The 21855-nt window shown below is 41.2% G+C and overlaps 1 protein-coding gene across 2 annotated transcripts; it reads right to left on the reverse strand.

Moving 5' to 3' along the window:
- Positions 1 to 31: 31 nt before the first annotated feature.
- atm (ATM serine/threonine kinase) lies at positions 32 to 21785 on the reverse strand. Of its 2 annotated transcripts, XM_049724879.2 has the most exons (63): positions 21648 to 21785; positions 20706 to 20820; positions 20466 to 20584; positions 20001 to 20146; positions 19712 to 19876; positions 19432 to 19597; positions 19065 to 19303; positions 18680 to 18849; positions 18421 to 18590; positions 17970 to 18341; positions 17133 to 17312; positions 16937 to 17038; positions 16600 to 16834; positions 16395 to 16526; positions 16196 to 16321; positions 15990 to 16079; positions 15720 to 15897; positions 15376 to 15569; positions 15209 to 15288; positions 14945 to 15100; positions 14789 to 14864; positions 14465 to 14607; positions 14250 to 14361; positions 13999 to 14169; positions 13388 to 13563; positions 13070 to 13313; positions 12804 to 12919; positions 12481 to 12607; positions 12147 to 12370; positions 11845 to 12019; positions 11362 to 11520; positions 11111 to 11243; positions 10933 to 11028; positions 10698 to 10869; positions 10472 to 10613; positions 10112 to 10288; positions 9847 to 10024; positions 9678 to 9774; positions 8873 to 9031; positions 8591 to 8699; positions 8303 to 8391; positions 8126 to 8228; positions 7804 to 7952; positions 7625 to 7729; positions 7429 to 7548; positions 7125 to 7359; positions 6604 to 6774; positions 6365 to 6484; positions 6011 to 6228; positions 5553 to 5760; positions 5311 to 5436; positions 5098 to 5238; positions 4515 to 4653; positions 4281 to 4363; positions 3574 to 3714; positions 2858 to 2974; positions 2339 to 2488; positions 1881 to 2046; positions 1596 to 1682; positions 1362 to 1476; positions 924 to 987; positions 643 to 785; positions 32 to 461 (listed from the first exon to the last, which is right to left on the reverse strand). In XM_049724879.2, exons 2-63 carry the CDS (start codon positions 20775 to 20777, stop codon positions 281 to 283), a joined length of 9249 nt encoding a protein of 3082 aa, XP_049580836.1. In that variant the 5' UTR covers positions 20778 to 20820; positions 21648 to 21785; the 3' UTR covers positions 32 to 280. The 2 variants fall into 2 exon arrangements, with proteins under 2 accessions (XP_049580836.1, XP_049580837.1); XM_049724880.2 differs by lacking the exons at positions 32 to 461; positions 643 to 785; positions 924 to 987; ... (13 more) ...; positions 6604 to 6774; positions 7125 to 7359 and having other exon boundaries at positions 7463 to 7565.
- Between the last annotated feature and the right edge of the window lie 70 nt (positions 21786 to 21855).

A 21855-nucleotide genomic window follows, 5' to 3' on the forward strand; every position in this document is an offset into this window, starting at 1 on the left:
ACACCGGGCCACGCTCGAGTGCACAGTCCAAACACTCCAAATGTGTATTTTTTTTTTAAACTTTATTTTATCTGTATGTAATATAATTACTAAGTAAGAGGATCATCACTATGTATGACATTTAGCAAGGAAGTCAACTTAAAAACATTCAAAGTGCAGTAAAGAATTTAAAATTGGCAACAAGCAGCACCTTTGCAAACTTCATAATGAACAGCTTTCCATTTGTAATGTAAAAATGAAGGTACAGAACAGAATGTAAGAACCTGTTCTGGTGTACCATCTACACCCAGGCCTGCCAGCCCGGGTAGAGCCTGCTAAGGTTTTTGGAGTCCATGGCCTGTTGGATGAGCAGATTAACCTGCCCACCCACTGAGAGCACTGTGCCTGCCTCGACTCCCTTCAGTTTTTCCTGCAGTCGCAGCAGCACTCGCTCCGCCACTTTGTTGAAGCTCTGGCTGTCACTGTGAAAGGAAGAGCATGTGTGCCACATGGTGTAACACATTTATGGCCCAGGTGTGCCTTAGACTGTCCACCGTAATGTAAATGAGATCATATCTCGAAACAATATATATTGTACAAAATATATAATATTGTTATGACTGTTACTGCATTGAGCACGCAATAAAACAAATGATGCGGCACCTGTGTTTACGATGGTTGTCCAAGTCGTCCCCTCCCATGGTTGAACTGAGCGTGGCGTTAAGCTCCTGCTGCTCGTCATGTTGCAGGTTAAAGGCTTTTAAGGGGCTCATGGTCCAGTCGAACAAGGGGTCATAGAGCAGAACCTGCATGACGGAAACCACGTAGGGTCACACACAAGCACAACATTCACTGGACTTATATTTCAATAAAAGAAACATTAGACACGTTTTATGTCAGTGTGAATAATCAATCAGTTGGGTGTGAGGGAGTTTTTGAGGTACCTCCACAATGGTCAGCAAAGCTTCTTGAGAGCCTCTCATGACCTCCATGGTCTTCTCACAACATCTGAACAGGAGGGAAATTACAGTTAACAGTTGTTTGATTATTAATTCACAGCTAAATTAAAAGTGGATTGGCTATTTATATTAGATTTATAGATATTTGGAATCAGTTTATCATGAATCCAATGGATTTGAAGTTTTCAAAGGTATTTTAATTTACTGAGATGCACATGTAGTCATTATGTACAGTTTCCACTGGCTATTTGACTCATAATACCTCATGCTGTAAAAATGTACATTGGTATTTCATTCTGCACAGATAAAAAACAGTATTTCACTACTTCATTCTATCCCAAAAAAGGAACCTGCTAGAACAATCACCACCAGTCACATTTTAAAAAACAGTCACAGTTTCCCCCATCAGTGCCTCCTCCTAACCTTCTGAAAACTCCCTCTACTCCAGTGATGCCCATCCCATCCACAATGTCCCTGGAGAGCCTGAAGGGGACGGTCTCTGGAGTGGGCAGAATCTTGCCTTGCTCAAATGCCACACCTGCACGGAACCATAACGCAGCATCACGGTCAAAGGTCGTGGTCGTAATGATAGTCACTCAGTGTCGGATTTATACAATTTAATGATCCTCATTGGAGAATTGATGATGATGTACATACCTAAGTCAATGTGCACCAGTTCGGCGGTCTGCTCATCAATCAGGATGTTCTGAATGTGTCGGTCACCGAGGCCAACGATGTAGCCGACTGTTGGTAACAAAAACAGCCATATTATTCACTCGCCATTTCAAAACATTACATCTTTGCCATTGTCATGATAAAAACATAGATCTTACTGAGGCTACGCCCACATAAATGTGGGCTACTTATCATAAACTGTTCAGCATCCAAACAGCTGTTTGGACTTGGCGTATATCAATTAAAGGTTAAATTGTTTTTGAGTACCAATGGAGGAAGTGGCCACACTGCGGGTGTAGGCCAGCCGCTTTTCCATCCACACTGCGGGGTCCACGAAGCGTTCCATGCAGAAATATCTGAAAACAGGCTTGAAGTTTTTGCACACCTCCATGTAAGCATGCAGCTTCTCGTCAAACCCATGTGGCTGTGCTTCCTACAATGACAGATTAATTCACAAAGTGAGATTTTTTTCGTTTCAATGCATAAGAATTATGGTCATGGGCCCTGTCTTCCAAAAATAATTTCATAAACTATGAAGGGGTGATTCCCAACCACTCGGCAGCAGCACTTTTGTGTCGAGTGAGAGATCATCTTGTGTGCTTCGAGAGGTTGTCTAATTTCATTTTTGTTTGAAATGTTTGGTAGGCCGTGAGAGTTTTGTAAAATATGTGCCTTGGCTCAACAAAGGTTAGGAAACACTGTCCAGAGCAATGATTATAGGGTACCATCATCTTCTTGCGGCAGGCGAGGTTGGACACGTCCTGTGGTCGGTATCGCTTGTGGGCCCCTTTGATGGGGTTCGCCAGGAACTCTCCAAGGGGAACCGTACCGGAGCACCATTCCAGAACCCCGCTGCACTGAGAGAACGGCACCACCTTGAAGCAAGCATAAAATTATCATTCCTTTATAAATATCATGAAAGGAAATACAGCAGGAACTTCACTTATGACAGATTTCAGTCTGTACGGTGGTGACGTAACCTGAAAGTCACAACAAGCCGTAGTCGTTCACTAACTAGATGTACTAACGAAACAAAAAAGAAACTTCCTCGTGGTGATTGATTGATTGATTGATTGATTGATTGATTGATTGATTGATTGATTGATTGATTGATTGATTGATTGATTGATATAAACTAATTAAATGAAAATGAGTATGTATAACTTTCTGCATCTCATAGAGAAAGGAATTATCTGTCACTAATGTAGGTCAAAATATGAATCTGAGCTATGAAAGTATGAGACCTTGTATCTTCTGATGTTGAGCTTCCTCTTGCGAGTATCGGTGTTGCGCTGCAGCAACATGGAGCACATGGCAAACACCTGCTGCATCACCGCATCTTGCCGCAGGTCGTCTTTACCCTGTTCACAAAGAGAGACAATTCTGATGATCATGTGTTTTCATTGTTAGAAATTATTCTCATTTGTTCACAATACCAAACACTAAATAAACATTGTACAGTTATGGAAATTTACAATTGTAAGAGAAAATAAGTCACTATTCTATTATGACTGTGTCAAATAGTAAATGATTAGCTTTTAGGTTCTTCCACATACACACATTTAAAAACATACACTCCACTATTGGTGATAAAGGTGCAAAAAACTATTTGTCATCTACAAACTTAGTGTTTTCCTGCACAAAGAAACAACATTAATTATTAACAGAGGGCAAAATGAGAGACGTCACTAATCAAACAGATGAGTACCTGGGACTAAACCAGAATAAACATTTAAGAAAAAGAAAAAAAAAAACACTTTTGTGACTGGCACTCAGTATAACCAGAACATCAAAGCCAGATTTTGAAATGAGCTGGAAACACACACACACACACACACACACACACACACACACACACACACACACACACACACACACACACACACACACACACACACACACACACACACACACACACATACACACACCCAGCAAATACAGCAAATAAACATCCACCCACCTTTACCAACTGCCTTCTGAGCTTGCCATCAGAGCCGACACAGTCTATGATCTTGGGCAGGTTATTTCCTCCAGCCAGGTGATAATGAGGCATGAACGAACGGACAGTCACCACGTCATCATAGCAACCCGAAGGATCAACCTATTAGAGCAGTATAACAAATGGTATAACTTTTCCAAAATATTTAAACAAATCTGGTAAATATGGTGTTGCCATTTATGCAATACACGTGGTTACACTATTGTTGAAAATAATTCTTGAGTCAAAGATGGGGTACAGTAGACCCATAGAACTTGAATGTTTTTGTGGTTAAAAAAGTGGAAATCAAACTATAAAGCTAAATGAAAATGTAAAACAAACAAACAAACAAAATCATTTAAGTAGGGCAAGTTTGGACATCAGAGAATGGCTGATTTCACTTCTACGGAAGAGGATTAGGGCCAGTTTAGAAAAAATAAAGGCAGGGGTTTCTGTACATTCCTCACTCCAGGCATGTATTTTTTTGTTTGATAAAGTCTTCCAAGCAGGTCACAATATAAGTGCAGTATGTATAGGAAAACTTAACGGTACTCAATGGGGACTTATTTCCTTCACTGTGTATGTTTTATGAAAATAATATTTAAAAAAATAATTAAAATTAAAATAATCAATTAAAATTCATTATTTCAAAATTATCGGCCTCCCCGTGTTCAATTTCCGTTGAGCACCTTGATCTCAAGAGTGGGAATAGCAACGTCATCCAGGTCTTTAATTTGATGAATGGGCTGATCTGCAGGAATGGGAATTGCCTCTGTGATGAATGAAACAGAATTGAAATGAGTGCACTGTTACTAGACATTAACTGTACTTAAGTATTCCTAACGTCCAGTACAGTGAAATGCTGTCCACCTGAATTGTTTGTGGAAAATCTGTACTAGTTTATCTTTGACTATTTTACTCACTCTTCTCTGTCTTGTGCCTGCTGGCATCCAAATAAGCAAGTGTGATATAAGCATCACATAGTCGCTCGATATCCCGGATCATCTTGCCTCTCTTTTTCCTGATGGCATCGGTGATCTTCCGGGCCATATCTGAACGTTCCTACAAGTCAAAATATACTTTAAGTTGAACTGAATCCATGTATTTGTTTTTCTCAAACAGTTGCAAACAAATTCAATCTGAAAAGACACCACACTATAAAAACCAACCTATGAAATCTACCCAGAAAATTTAGTGTAAGAATTTGCAGCCACTTCAATTGGTTAAATTTAAATAATATATTTGGGGTAATGGGAATCTTGACTCAAGAGCTATGACACATTCTACAACTAAATTACTCATTAAAATTGAACAAAAACATTAAGTACTAAAACTGCCATCAATGAATTAGTCAGTTTCTGCTTCCGCCGTGTCAAAGGCCGTGCCGTACGCCTCTCATTCACCAAATATAAAGGGAATGAGAGGAACCACCTCCATGGGCCACAAAGATAACTATTGGCTATGTTCACAACTATGCAAAGCCCATTTCTAACTGCAACGTCCTACCATATCAAATGGCGATGACTGATGTGGAACACTCTTAGTTAGCCGACGAGTACAAAATTGTTCATCTTTGTTGGCGTTGACCAGGGCAAAGATGATAAACAGTGTATGATGTGGATGTTCAAGGCAGGAGCGGAAGATCAACTGTGAGGAGACAAAATAAGTGTAAAAGCAGTAAAGGTCACAACAGAAGTCATGCATGTTCACATCACTCACGTCACTAAGGATGTCATGGAAGCCCACATCGTCCCCTATGCCAGATGCCATCTTGGTTCCCATACGGGCAGCAAGCTGATACATAAGGGGTAAAAACTTGTAGGAGGGGATCGTCTTCACTCCTTTCTGCAACATGTGACAGAATGACGACGAGTCCAAACTGCAAACTCGTCAAATTGATACGTACACCAGACCATACAAGCCAAAAACTGCAGAGAAACATCAAATTTATAGTGACAAACCTTCATCATGTCATTGACTGGCATAATGTCAGCATTTTCCAGCCAGAGAGACGCCAAGCGAAACACCCAGGTGTCATGCTCCTCCCCTTGCTCTAGACATTGTATGTAGTTCTCTACTGCCTTACACAGGTAGAGCTGTCTGTCTGTCTGCAGGTCATGAAGGGCCCTCTCATCCAGCTCCAGCTCTCTTTCAACCTTTACTGTATACCTGGTGACAGAAGAAACACAAGTGCATTGGCACCAATTTCAAAAGCTTGTAAATTTGGGAGGATCTAAAATTAGCTTGGATTGCTAGTGGAGTGAGGGAGAGTCTTCCTCAGCGTGTGCATGTACACATACATAAGCAATAATAAACAATTTGGAGAGCATCACTGACTCATTTTTCCCCACTTTTCCCTATCTACGTAGAGCGCAAAATAAAACACAATGAAAATCGAAATACATGTATTGTTGCAAACCTGTTTTTTATGACGTTACGCTCTTTCATTAGATCCACTTCTTGTTTAGCTTTCTCCAGCAAGGCTTGCTTATTCTCAAACTCAGATGAAGTCATGTATTTATCAATGCTCTGGTACTGGGCGTCTGAAAAACGAGCCAGCGACAGGAAGGCCTCCATTCGTTCATTCTGAAGCCGGGCGTCCAGCACTCCAGACTCACGCTCAATTACCTCAACAGCCTGAGAGAATATTACAAAAAGACACATTTACAGCACTGGTGAAAGGTTTTGGATAAAATAGGACAGGTAGTTTTGGGGTTTTTTTTTTTGCTTCATGAGTTCAGATAAGTGGGCAAAAGTGCAGGCAAGCTCCTACCCTCTCTAAGTACTTCTCCAAAATGACTCCAGGACTTTCCTGGCATGTTTCAGCCAGCCAGTTACCACAGAGCCTGAGGCACTCAGTGTAGATAGGTGCCAGAGCAGGATTGAAGTCAATCTGTGAACAGACACAAAAAGACAACGAATAAGGATGACTTTTTTGCTTAAGTTCTTGTTCTCCTCTAATGACAGCAATGAACGGTTCAAGGTGTGAAGAGAAGTTTTGAGTTGTCTTACTTTTTCCTCAAGCTTCTGTACCATCTGTCTCAGGAGGCCAAGAGCCAGACCCTGTTCTCCCTTCACCCAGAACACTTGCGCTTCCTCCAGTTGCCACGGTGATACGGGTGATGCTTGTCGGTGTCCTTCAACTCCATGCTGCTTCATCTGAAACACTGCTCGCTCTGCCAACTGGACTCAGGAGGTGGCATGTTGACAAAAATGCGAGGGCTACAGTTACTCATACGATGTGAAACCTTCTTACTAAGAGTTAGTCTGGGTCGTGGAGCAATGAGAATGCCAATTAAAATTGCATTTTTGGGTAAATTGAAGTTGAACCACACCTACATGATTGATATTTTTGCCACTGAAAATAATGAATGAATGGATAAATACTCCGAACGCTAAGAGGTTATCAGAAAAGATCATTAAATGCATCAGCATCAGGTCACCCATGGTTACACAAACCAGATTAGGGTTTATCATCCAAAACATTCTATAGTGAATTACAATTCTCGAATGTGAGTTTCTGTGGACGTTACCTGCGTGTTCCCTGCTTTACGAGCCAGCTGGCACATCTCCAGTAAGTGGTCGGTAAGCACCAAGCTGAGATACTGAGCAATGTCGGGGTCCAGCGCCTTGGACATCAGAGTGTTGTAGGACACTGACCGAATGGCCAAGATGGGCTCCACCAAAGCAAACTCACTGTTGGCTAGCAGCTGGGAATGCTGCCGCCACTGGTTACACACATTCTTCACAGCCAGCTCTGAGAATGGTCTGATGGTGGTAAGGATTAAAATTGCACTTTTAACAGTTTTAAGACACACACTAATATTCCGCTACTACCTTGAGAACAGCAGTTTGATGCTCTCCAGCTCTCTGATGCTCTGCAGGTTCCTGAGGGTCGGGTACAGTGACGACACTGCCTCCAGACTGCCTCTGCAGAGCTCCTCTACTTCTCTACCCCTTAGGGGGAAAAAAGTCTAATTCTTTGACCATCTTATTTTATGACATCACATCAGTACCTAAAAAGGCAACTCACCTCGCCCGTTTGAGCGTATCATCAAACATAGAGAACTCCTTGTCCCTCAAAGCTTGCAAAGCAGAGAACATAGATTCGTGGAATCCTGGCTTGTGTTTGTCACCACTGACATTCATGAAGAATACCAAGTTATACTTCACTTCATAACATACAATTAAGGCCCATCTCTCTCCCCTCACCTCTCAGACAGATCACAGTCCCACTGGGTGTTCCTCCAGGCAGCCTGGAAACGGAGCTCTCTCAGTTCAGCTCCCCACTCCACCCCTTCACTCTCCAGACCCCTCATGTAAGTGGTAAGGATGCTACTCAGACCAAAGTTCTGCAGACCCTGTAAGAGTCATACATATGTGAGAGACAAACATAAAATAAGTACAATGCATGGACACACATCTTGGGCCAGAAACAATTTAAACGGCAACTGTGTGCTGATCTACATTTAAGATGAGTGAACGAGTGTGCAGATGATCTGCAAATTGACATGGGCTGGTATATTTAACTTGCCTCAACAATTCCCACTTGTCGAGTGACATCTGGCAGGGTTGAGTGAAGGTCATATGAGGTCAGAGCTTTCCCCCACATAGCTTCATGCTCGTATGTTCGAATCCTGCAAAATCGGTTTGACAGCAGCTGAGAACATGTCACATTGAAAGGGATGCCTGATTACATGATTTTTAATACCTTGTTAGTGGACTGGTCATTGTTTCTCCTCCACAGCCATAAAGACTGTCAGGCTCTCCAATGCTGCGGTAGACATCGATTAGCAGCTCCTATGATTATGTTAATAAATGTGTTACATCATGCTAAGATAAATACAGCTTTACTTCTCCTGCTAAAAATCTAATTCAGCCTTCTAATGTGATGAATTAATTTAATAAGCAAAAAAACAAAAAAAACAAAAACAAAAAAGTGACCAAAAGGAAACCTAGTAATGTTCCTCGAAAGTGTCGTATCAGACACATGGCTGACCTGCAAGCTGATATTGGAGTCCTTCATACTTTTCTCAGTCAGGCTGGCGATGGTGACATTTTGGCTGTTCTCTTCAAAGTTGATCTTGCGTGTTGCTCTTCCTTTAGTTCTGCTCATTCAATAGAGATCACAGAACACAACCAAAATATAAGTGTGAAAACAAGCAATGTAGCATCTCTCAGAAAATTATTAAAGCCATTGATAATGAAATTTATCAACCCACAATTTCCAGGGATTTTATCAAATGACTTCATGATAACTAATCTAGAGTACTGTACATACCTGCTGCTGTCCTCCAAATTAGCTTTAATCTTATCCACATATATCTCAGTGTAGAGCAGAGCAGTGAAGTGAGCAGAGCATGACTGTGCAGATTTGGCCACCTCCAGGTAGTTCAGGTCCAGCCAGAAATTGGAATCACACACTGTGCCACAAGACTCGCTATAAAATAAACATGCAAGTAATGGAATAAGTGTCTGCAGACTGACAGACCATTAAAGCGCTCGATACAAATTATTGAGTCTGTGCCCAGCTATAAAGTCTAATTTTCTATCATCTGAAAATGTATCTGTGAGCGAGTGGTTCTGAATTTGCCCACATGACCATGGAAGGGGGGAGTTATTTGTGTTTTCCAATGAATCTGCATAGATCTACTACAAATGATGTGTTAGGCAGCTGTTTGGTGACCAAGTGCTGTCGCCACATTGGAAAATACAGTCGGATCTTTATAGGTGCTTGACTATACAGTGGGCTTTGTGCAAGCATCTATCATTTACAGTCTAGCAAGTGACTGCTCTGTAGGGAGTCTCAGAGTTTCCAGTGGCTGGTTGATTTTTGGTTGCTCAACATATAAATATAGTGACAAATTCACCAAGTTTGCACCACTATAGGCCTCGCTTAAGCGCAACGCATTTGTTTAATCCTTAATCATCACCTAACACAATGAGCAACTTCAACCAGTGTGAAAAGAATGTCACCTTTGAGACTTTTATCACATGGGAGCTTTTTTAAATTGTGGAAAAAATATATACAATATATCTCTTTTAAATTAATACAGTTTTAGTTTACAATATATATAAATAAAAACCTCAAGGGTCTCTGCTGGTGTCTCAGATAGTCAATAACTGCCAGCATGGTACGCAGAGATGCCTTGTCGTACAAGCCTTGGCTGGCGGAGTCAGTCTCTGCAAGAATAATTTATGCTAATGACACAAAAATATTACAAATCACTGTTATCTGCTGTCAAGGCATTATACCAGAGTCAACATTGAGTGGTGTGGTGGAGCGGCTCGCAGCCTGAGCACTTCTGGAACAAAAACTGAAAAAGTCCTGGATATGGGAAGAAAGCATATCTCTCCAGGAGCCCTGATTGTCATCCAGGAGGATAGAATGAATGATGAGCGGAAGCAGCCTCTGGCAACAGTCCAAGTTCACCTATGGGCAGAGAAGGAGCACATCAACCAATGATGACACAAAGGTGGTATTAGAAAAAGTTGAAGAGTTGCTTCTCGGGCTGCTTACCAGACAAAGAGGTCGAGACAGTAGGAGAGCCTCACTCTTGACTCCTCCGCTGTCCAGCAGGGCGGTACATAGAGACTTCAGCCAGACTGTGTGGCTGCCCATCTGTGGGATCCAAAATTCTTGGTTCTCTAGCTTCTCCCTGCCCTGCGAACGTTCCTCAGCACTCACAGCAGCCGCCTGACAATGAGAACAAACAGGGCTAATGCATAACTACAACATGGTTCTGTTTGAAATATACGCAAAGGAATCAAAGGATGACAAGCAATAGATTTGTCATGATTCAAATAGTCCTTTGTGCAACCTTGTTAAAGCCATCAAATGAGCACATTCCATCTGTGTTTTCAGTTTACACAAACCCACCTTCCTGTTGGCTTTTCTAAATGGATTTAAGTATGCCAACATAGAGTCTCTACTTTGTTTGTGCTGCTCCCAAAAGTTGATACCAGACTGAGTGGCAAGGATGTCCTTCACAGATTGAGTCGCTGCTTTCCTCACATCAATACTGCCACCAAATCACAAAGTGGAGCAGTTATGCAATAGCTCCCTTCACTTTGACACATTTACAGACATTAAAGTTACCCCTTACCATTGGTGTGTGAGAGAGTCATTGATGCAGTTAAGGATGATGTAAACACACTGCGAGGCAGTGGACGGGAAGAGGCTCACAGCCTTTTCATAAAGCGGATCTCTGCCGTGGAGCAAGACGATGGTGGAGAGATCTACAGGGCCCAGTTCTCCCAAAATACTTCCTGTGGCCTCTGGAGGACATGTGATAGTTTGAATATGCAAAGCACAGTCCCCATACGCTTGAATAAGCATACCTAGAATATCAGCTCCATCAGGGTGGTTGGTTGCCATCTTACAGAGCTGCAGCAGGTTCAGAACCAATTTTACTAGGATACTGTTGGTGGGTTCCACTAAGATGGAGAAAAACAGAACGTATTAGAGATTGTGTCTAATAAACATGGGACATAACACTAAATGAACCTGGTGTCCTACCATGGCACTCTTTGAGTAACTGTTTTATCTCATCCTTGTGGTCATGTAGTTTTTGGGAGAGTTGCTCAATTCCCTCAAGTCTTGTCAGGGGTAATGAGTCAGAGGGCATCACAGACAGGAAGTGTGATATCTCCTGTTGATAAAAAAGTGAGGCAGTTATACAGAATATCACATAAATTATTATCAAAATATGTCTAACCACAAAGTAATCATTGCTGTCACCACAACATAAAATACCAGAAAATTCTAACCTGTCTCAATGTGAAGGTCCCAGAATTATATTTGAGATTGTTCTGGACAGAACGCAGCTCTTGGAATTTAGGTAGGTCAGGAAATGGCTCTAATTTGCAAATGGCTCCCTTCAATTTGTGTTGATTTTTAATTATAAGAAAGTGCAATACACCAAGCACCTAGAGGCCCACAGAAGAGACATCAATATGGTGAGGTTACGTCAAAAGAATATATTACATTGCATAAAAATTCCCCTAATTATAAATAACATATCAATGGAACATGTCATGATTCGAGGTATATTTCATCCTGTTTGCCAAGGCTTAAATTATCATTAATATTTCTTTTGACTTTTAAACATCCATTCATTATCTGAACCACTGCTTGAATATTCAAAAGGTTTAAAGCAACTTTCGGAACCTTGTGCAAAAATATGTAACAACTGAATTATTCTGTAAAGCATTGAGGTCAATGTGTGACTTCTTTTAAGATGAAAAGCTTACCTGCTGTGAGATAGCTGGCTGGCTGGTCACCTGTGCGGTGAGAGTACCAACAATGACCTTTAGATGGCAGTCTAGAGCATCATCACAGAACTGCAGAGCAGTCTGACACACCACAGTCAAGAGATCACAGCACAGGGACAAGCTTCGGATGGAGACCTCATCACAAGGAACTGGTCTGGGGCGGGGAATGTAAACAATTTCCTTTAATCAAAATTAAGCCATTTTTTGAAGTCTTGTCCTACACAACTAGCAAGATTATGGAAGCGTGAATAGAGTGTGCATGTGCAATACTATCAATTGACCTGTGTGTATCTGCATGCACCAGCCAGCTGTTGATATGGTGGATGAGCGTGTAGATGATGTCCCTGAGGACAAAGGCCCAGGCTCCTCCAAGACCATCTTTCACCTCCTTGAGCAGTAGGTTGACAAAGAGGTGATACATCAGGAGGATGCGATGCCGCTCGTAACCGTTTGTTGTCATTGCTGCCTTTTCACACACCGCCAGCAGAATGCTCTGTATAGATATCTGAGGAAGATAAGAATAAAAGGGATATCTTATACAGAACATCTTATATAGTACACAGAATCTATGATAAACAAAATAAGTAGTGTTATAATCAGACAAGAACATCTTACTGGAGTTTTTGACAGAATGGTCACCAGGGACTTATGGTTTGCGCTATGGCATTTGCTGAGATAGTCCAGTGTAGCTTTGATGACATGAGAGCTGAAGTATGGTGGGTTTGGGACAGGATCCAATTCCCTAAGAAGAAGTTAAAATTTGCCCTTTTTAGTAAGCTCTGTATTCAAACAGTCATAATATTGTGTTACGTAAGCCAAGTACTTGAATCCAAATTATACAATGAACAACTTAGTAATTGAAAAACTAAGTACAAAATGCAGGTCTGAACAAATGGTTAAAAAAATTAAAAAAAATGAAAAAAAATCAACACTCTTACCCTATAAAGCGTTTCAAGTCTCCTCTGTCTCCTTCAGCGGCACCCCCTTCATAGAGGGTCATTAGCAGTTCAACAACAATCTCTGGTAGATTACTGTGGATCAGGCTGTCAATTTGCTATGGAAAATATGAGGAGGAATATGAAACATAGTATGGTAAATGACATTCATTAATCATCGTATAACCCTGCATGAGAAAGCAGGTGATGTAGAATGTATCGCGACGTGGTTAACACGCAATGGGCTAAGGCTATAAAGTCAGCTTTACCTGTTTGCCCAAACAGTTTGCGTCTTTGAGTAGGTCATACACACGATGGGCCTTCTCCCTCTGCTGTGCTACCCGTTTCTCCGGGCCAGACAGCGCAAAGTATGGCAGAATGTTGACCATGATGTTGGGGAAACAGTCAGCTAAAAGCTCTCTCCAGTCCCTCTCGAGATACCGACCAATGGACTTCACCTGGTCGAAGTCATCCAGGAAGACAAGGTGCGGGATGAGAACCTGGTAAGAAGAGCTGCAAACAGGCAAAATTATGTTAAACAAATGATTGTTAATATTGAGAGGCATATTCAAGGGTTTTTTCCTAACCTATAGAAATCTTTGAGCGTGCCATGGTCAAGTAGCGTGAAAGGGAATGATTCAAGCGTGTAGCTGTCATCAGACTGTCTCTGGGAGAGCCACTCGGCGACCAAATAGTACAGGTGAGAGCTGACAAATGTCTTGATCTTGTTGTAACCGAGTGCTCTGGATACACTACACAACATCTGTGACAAAAACAAAATTGTTGTAAAGCCTTTTCATATATTTTTTGAAAGATTATACACTCAGTGGCCACAGCCTAAATAACACTAACACAATGTAATGAGGTACAAGAACTGTAGTAAATAAAATGTTCTCTTATGTCAAGGGGGTACGCATTTAAGTAGATGTTCACTTAATTTCTGTCTGATAGCACTACAAATTAGTACGATTACAATAATAAGACTAGTCATTCATTTATACTGTACAGCTTTTCTAATGTAATACCATTCAATTACAAGTTTTTATTAAACTGCAGCTTAATGGAGTTTGATGCTACGTTAAAAAAAAAAACTACCTTTTTGAATAACTATAATTTTTAAAGTCCTTGAAAGAGCTGCAGATTAAAGGGTTATGGTTAGGTAGGTTAATGTTATAACAAAGCATTTCTGGCAATTTACCTTCTTAATGAGGTGCTCCTCTATATTATTTTCCTTGTATGACTGGAAGAGGGCAAACAGGGTCTGCTTCTCACAGACTGGACTACAACACAGCACGACTGACAAACTCTTCAGCAAGGTGGCCTTACGGTTGAAAATCTCATCCTGCTCGTCATCGGCTGAGTTGCTTTTCTGAATTTGAAACCAACAAATTATTGCAAATTAAAAAGCATACAAAACAAAAGAATAATAGCGACAACCAAGTCTCATACCACAGGTTTCATGCCCTCTTGAGCTTTCAGGTAAATATTCTCAAAAGCTGCTTGTTGGTGCGGCAACATCTTTCTCCCGTCTCTGTGTTCTGGTCTCATGTCCAGAAACAACCTGGATGCAAACCACCACAATAAAAAGGCATTTATTGCCATATAATTATTTGTCACTAAGTGACTGAGTAGTACACTGAGCTAGTTTTACAGCTTTACCATACCTTTCCAATGACATTGCCACAAGCATGCGGACTTGGTGATGGGAATCTGCAAGAAGAGATGGAAGGATGACGGACACTGGACGGTCTTCTTCTCTTTCAGGCTCCCTGATGCTCAATATGGCCCACCTGCAACATGGGTCAGCCTGGCAGAGTACACACAAGATAATTTTAATCTTTACATATTGAGGAGCCTACTAAGCGGAAGCAATATTTTTCCCTTAAAAGCAAAACAAATTAATTGAATGAATTGTCTTGCAGTATATCATCTAGCATTTCCTTGGCAGGATTGTAATCTAAAAGCTAGCATCCATTCTAAAGGCTTACCTCTAATAACGTGATCAGACATCGCACTAAAGCAGTTCGGACAGTGGCCGTGCATTTCCCCGTTTGGCTCAGATAACTACAACAGAATACCAGCATAAATTTTGTTTCACAAACAGAAACACCACCTGGTGATAAAATATTTGCAATGATACAGACCAGAACCCTGACACCACTTGTAGCAGGGACCCCTGCACATGTTTCATCTCCAATTGCATGTTGTGGGTTCTCCCCAAGCTCCTGATGGAGGGCAATAAAGCCAAAAGAAGTCTAACACACATCTCTTGATCCTGACGATGCCGAGAGCACAGGTCCCTGAGAAGATAAGTAGAGTGTGTTAGTTAAAATACATATTTTATGTTTTACAGACAAAACTAACTAACAACTAGTTCAGAGCAAGTAAAGGCAAAAATGTTTCCCTACGCCATAGGACGGAGCAGGGAGTCAAACTCTTCAGGAGTAAGAGAGTCCCCAGCAGGAAGCTTCTTTAACAGGATGAGATACTACAAGGAGAGAAGAGAAACTTTTTTCTTTGAGTGCTTGTGCTAAAAAAAATTGCGGGAGAATATCTACACCATTATGATACCTACCATGTTGACATGGAGGGCTATGCTAGGGTCAATCTGCTCCATCAGCAGCAAGAGCTTACGTCGCACATCTTGGGGTTTAAAAAGTTGGCCATGGACGGGCTCGACTGAACCGCACTTAGACAAGAACTCCAAGATTCGGAGGAGAGCAAGATCCTGGTGGGCCAAATGCTCATCAGCCAACAGGCTTTTTGCACCTACAGAAAGGACACCATTGAATATCGGTTGGGGTTTAAACTCATTTTGTGTATGTGCTAATCATATGAATAATATGGTGAACGCTGCTTTGTGGAATTCATCCTTTATTTCTACAATTGATATCTAACTGTGAAGAGATTTTCTCTTACCTGGTCCACCTGACACTTCATTGTCATCTCGTCCCCTGAGTCTCTGTGTCCCACTGTGGGACTGCTCATCATCAAATAGAGGATCGTCGTCTTCATGCTGAGCTTTTGTCATTTCCAAGTCATTATCGGTAGGTTCGTCTTCATCCATCAATGCAGCTCTGGGAGAAACACTGCTAAGCTGAAGATATAGAGATCCTCATTAAATGAAAGTCTGTCTTACACCCTAAAACTACGCTAAGCACTTTACACAAAAAGGAGGTCGTCTCTAACCATGATTTTATAAATTTCTGCCAGCTCATTGATAAGGCTCGCTGGGAGAGTCATTATGAAGAGACGAGAGGAGATTGTGCAAACATTTTCCTATTGAAAAGAATAAAAAAAAGTTGCAACTCATAAGGTGAAATAAAAAACGTTTTATTCTCTTATAAAATATAAACATGGTAAACAATTGAACAAAAAAAAAAAAAAAAGATTACCTTGTTTTTTGTTGTGGCAGAAATAGTGCACAGCCTCATGACAGACTTCAGTGTGGTCATGGTTAACGCCTCAGTCATCTTCACTTTCACGCTTGAAATAAATCCACTTAACTCCTGCGCCAGTGTCTTCAAACAAAACATACTTTAAGGACACAAATCTAAAGGAATTGATCTCCACGTAAAGTCTTTGAATGCTCACTTTAGCTTTAGTGAATAGCTGGGAGCATCCTGCCTCATCCTCAGTCAGACAGCCTGTCGAGATGTAACCCGCTTGAACACTTGTCAGCAGGCTCAAACAGCGCAACAGGCACTCTGGAGGGGTAGACTGAGTCTGTGGAAGGTCCAACACGGTAAGTCTTACCATGACAACGGCATACAAACATGTACGCAGTTTCAAAACTCACGTCAGGAAAGTATCGGTTTAGAAGGTTGTCGGCGACACAAAGAAGAGACTGCTCCAACTTCTTTCTGAGACTGGAGATGACCGTGAAGTGCCAATTTGTTGATGTCACCTTGGACTCCTTGTCAGACGCTCTGCTTTGTGTTAACTGCGTGTTGAAGCTGAACTGCAAGTACAATCTCTCAACCTCGTCTAAATCCTCATCGACATTCAGTGATGTCGACTCTTTTGAAACAGCACTAAAGAAAAGAGCAACTGAAATCAGAATACTTCAATAAAAGATCATTTTCTGACATGTTTTTTTTTCTGTATTTGTTGTGTCACTGAACATTACTGCTCACCTCTCAACACCCTCAGAACCGAGAAGGAAATTCAGGCCAGTGCGGGTATCTTTTAAAGTCAAGGAGACCAGGATATTTGCGATTAGATTGTGAGGAAAATCACTGTAAAACACCAAAATAGAATGAGAACGTTAAGGAAACTGAACCATAAAAGCGTGACGGGAACTAAGACTATGAGGGGAAAAAAAACAGTAACCTGCAAATGATTGGATGAGGTCTGGAACTATCCTCCATCTCATCGCTCTGATCTGTCATCAACAACCAGCCTATGAGGGTTTCCTTGAGGTTAAGTGACCCTGATCCATCTGGGAGTCCCAGATGCTTCTTAGGGACTGGACACTTCAGAAGAGCCTGGGCCAAACAAATCACTGCACTTCTACAAAGAAACACACAGTCAAGAGCTACTCGAAAGAATACTAACATTTATAAAAAAACATAATAATAATAAATAAAAAAAAAAACATCTTGCTCCTCATGCCTACCTCATCTCATCAGTACAGCAGTAATACTATTATAATGCGAATACAGTTATATTGCTGCTGTATATGTTGATGCATTTGTATTCATTCCTTTGCCTGAAAGGTTAAAGCACTGCAAGATGTTAATTAGATTAGCATTTAGCTAGCGGCCTGAAATTGTTTTAAATACACAAAGTGCAATCGTTTTTGTTTTATGTTTAGCTTGACAGTAAACTTCAACCGGGAGAGGTGTTAAATAGCAAAGCTTTTCTTTTTTTTTTTTTTTTTATTAATTGTTTTTCTAAACTGCTACTACTATTGTAAAGTGTGTTTTGTCCACTGCCACCATAGAGTGCTCATAATCTAAACGTTGAGTTCACAAGTCAAAGAAAAAAAATTAGCTAAATCACAACTCGTATCTTGAAAAACCCATAAGTTGGGTCATTCATATGTCAAAGCCCGCCATATTATTATTATATTTATGTATTGTGGTCTGTTTTATGTTTTAAATCAAGATAGCAGTATAGAAAACAGACATGTATAATGTTTCAGGAGGACAATGAGGAGTGACTCACTGGGATGGTTTACATGCCGATTCTGAAAAGAGTTTCCAGAACTCTCTATCCATATTGACCAGTCCACCGTAGACAATGGAGACCAGCAGGTCAAGGCTGAGCACTTCTAACTGGGGTGAGCCCACACCCCGCAGTGACAGAGGCCACACCCGACTCCATAGTCTGTCCAAATCTGGCTTGTAAACTCTCATCCTTTCTGGCAAATGGGCTTGACACCGGGCTACTTCTCGTAAACAACGCAGCACATATGGCCCCCTTTCTCCTCTCCGGTGTTCGGCCAAGAGCTGGTGCAACACTGATAACAGTGGGACAATCACTCGGCTGGGCACCATAGATGGGTACTTTGATACGAGTGCTTCCGTGACCTGCAACCTGAGATCAAAATTGAAAAAAAAAATTCTGTCTCTCAATAAATCATTAACACGATAAAATGTGTGTTGTAATTTCATACCACGGGATGATATCAAAGTCGCTACACTGAGGTTGCAGGCGGTCCAAAAGAACATTCCAACTGAGGTCGATTCGCCGTCGCTTGCTTGGTGTTCCACTGAAGGAACTAGCCATCAGGGAGGAGGCATACGTCGCCTCTGAGATTTGAGAGTCTTTGTCAATACTGAAAAGCTACAAAATGCAGCAAACACATGAAGATTATAGTATCAATTATGCAAGTTGAATTTAATTGCTCAAATAGCGGCCATCATCTTTGTTACCTGGTGACAAATATCAGCTGTGAGCTTGATGATGTTGTCTTTGACGTCGATGCGTCTCATGCCAGTGACATACTTCCCTCTGCTACCAATATGACTGATTTCTCTCACTAATGTTTCGTAGAGGTTATACATCAAATCCCGCCACTTGGCCCAGTCTTCGGCATGCGCACCTAAATAGTAGAATAACTTTATATTTACAATTCATTTACTGTACAAGTACCCAAAATACAGAAACAATCAGGATCATATTGCACATGATAAGGAACCACAAGTTAAAAATACTTTCAAATATAAAATAAAAACGTTCAAAATACTAAGGAAACCATGTAGACTGTTTTCTGTGGCCAACATGCACATGTAATGCAACAAGTCTTCATTTAATGACCTGTGTCCTGGGTCTTTGCTCCTTTGGGATGGTGTACGCAGAGCTGCAAGTTGAAGAACTCCACAATCCCCTCTTTGAGAGAAGCACTGGGCCTCATGTTGGTCCAGACATACAGTATTGATGGTAGTATTTCCTCACCGAGCCGACACACCCTCATCCGACAGTTCTTTGCTACAGCTTTCAAGAAGGTGTTAAGCGCTGAGATGACATGCTCCAGAACAGTCAAGTGCTTCTCCTGCCTGACGAGAACAAAGTTACATTCAGATACAGTACCATATTTGCCAGCAGCCACTTAGTCGGGAGGAAAAGCCGGTCATATTAAACATAATACGTTTCATAGTTTCAAAAGGTTACAAAAGTTACTCACCTTGCATTGAGAAATGCTTTGGAAAAGAAGCCAAACAGGTCTCTGTTGAATCCATCAGTCTGCACGCACAAGCCCTGCACCACTGTGTTGATGACCCGACTTACAAGAATGCGGTTGATGGATTTGGATGAGGAGATGAAAAAGCCACTGAACACATCCAAAAGACCTTTCACAAACAAAAAACATCAATTGATCATTACCAGGCATAAATGCCTGTTGTTAAATTTCATAAAACTAAATATATCATTGTTAAATGTATTGTATAAATTTTTTCACTGACTGTGCCACTGCTGTGGAGTGATGTCACACCAGTACTTGCGAACAGACAGGATTTCCTTTAGGAGCAGGCTGCTGTAGTCTTTGCCATAGGCTGAACAGCTATATGAATTTTGAAGAACCTCAATCACATGCTTAAGAAGCTCACTGCACTTTAGCCGCGGCCCACCTGAATAGCGAAAGAAAATTACACTGTAGTACCCACCACACATTGAACAGAAATGTAACATACTCATAAGCTCTGCAAAAATAAAAAGGAAACGTACTACCTCTTGCAAACACAGAGTCCTTACGTTTGTTTGCGTAGCCGACAAAAAATTTCATCAAACTGCTTATTTCAGCCATCTTCTTCTGGCGGATGGCCAGCGTAGTGCTGGTGACGTTGGATTTACTCTGTTTCATGGCTTCGGTCTCCCGTTGGAGGTAACGTTGCAGAAATCTTCAATAGCAAAAATTAAAGATGTGCAGTCAAATGCTCGGATTAAGATTCAAGAGTTTTTTTTCAAGATTACATAATTCAACTAGTTTTGGCAAATCACAGCTACAATTTATAAATATCAAGTTCTACCCACTGAAACCTGGGCATGCCCTGCAGTGGTTTAGAAATTCAATTTTGACAAAAGCAGCTCTTTGCTGCCATCTCGCAGCATCTATAAGCAATTAAGAAATATGATTTGTGTTAGATGACTCCATTTAGCAAGTTTCAAGGGAATACTTAATTCCTTACACACTCTCAAGCAGAAAATCCAGAATAGTACCTGAAAACAGCATCCCATGTGAGCTGTTTGGAGCCTTTGGTTTTAAGCCCCGAGGTCCGATCAAGTTCTTGCACAATCTCTGGTGATCGAATGAGCTGTCTGAAGTGTTCCGCTTGTTTCTGAAGGCATAAATCATGAACACCAACAAACAATGGGTCAGGTGGACCTGGACCATAAATGCAGCTGTGGGGATCATACTGTAAATACGTATATTTTAAAATGCCGGTGTGACTAGAGTACCTTCCTCTCTGTAGCCTTGTCATTCTCCAGTCCCCTGCAGCACACCAAGAGATCAGAAAGAACCAGACTCATAGTGCCTCAAGTGGACAATAACACTGCAAACAGATGAGTCCACCTACAACGACAGGGTGTTAAGAATGTATCAGTCCAAATAATTTCTCGGTCTCAGGGCACACCACCAGACAAAAATGTTACAAAATGTGAAATAATGATGTTGTCGTCTTAGGTTTGTACAAAATTATTATAATAAGGTAATTACTCAGTGTAAAGCACAGGTGTCAAACTCAAGGCCCGGGGGCCAGCTACAGCCCGCCATATCATTTTATGTGGCCCGCGAAGACAAATTGTGCATCAATTCGTGTGTCATTACTAGAATTGCAAATTGTCTTCACTTTTAATATTTTTTTTTAAATATTTGACCAGTTTTTACTCATCTGATTTGAAAACGAGTTGTTTGTCAATTTGTTTTGCAGCTTTTACTGTATATAATATGAGGTGCTCATACATTTATTTGGGTTGACAGTCATAATGGCTCTCCGAAAGAAGCTATTGTAGTCATCTACAATGCGGCCCGCGAAAAAAAAAAAAAGAGTTTGACACCCCTGGTGTAAAGCCTCTGCCATTCAGTGGAAGAACGTGTATGACACAAGTATCGATAGATAACCAATATATATTTGGAAGTAAGGAATAATATTTTGTGGACGAATTAGGTGACGTTGGATAACTTCTGCAACACCCATGAAGAGCTCTCACCTCACAGCACACAACCATGACACGGCACGCTTTCCATGATAACGCTAGTCACTGCAGAAAATTACTAATGCACATAGAGATAGTTTGATTAGCAGTTCTAGAAAGAGTCATAACTTCTATTGGGTCTTGTCCAATCCAAAACCAAATTACTTCGAGTCATAAATTTGCTAAGCCGTGCTCTCAGCTCACCTTTCGTCTCTACAGACACTTTACCAACGCCCCGTCACATATTATGATACAGTTCAGGTGGTACAGACGAACTTGCTGTACATCCCACATCATTTCTATTTAACATGTGTACAAAGCACAACAGGAAATTCCCGCCTCTTGAACCACTGAAAATGAAACGCAATTTCCGGATTATACGCCACTTCCTAAAAATGACATTGACGTTTCC

The sequence above is a fragment of the Syngnathus scovelli genome, chromosome 7, assembly GCF_024217435.2.
Source record: "Syngnathus scovelli strain Florida chromosome 7, RoL_Ssco_1.2, whole genome shotgun sequence".
In the NCBI taxonomy this organism is placed as follows: domain Eukaryota; kingdom Metazoa; phylum Chordata; class Actinopteri; order Syngnathiformes; family Syngnathidae; genus Syngnathus; species Syngnathus scovelli.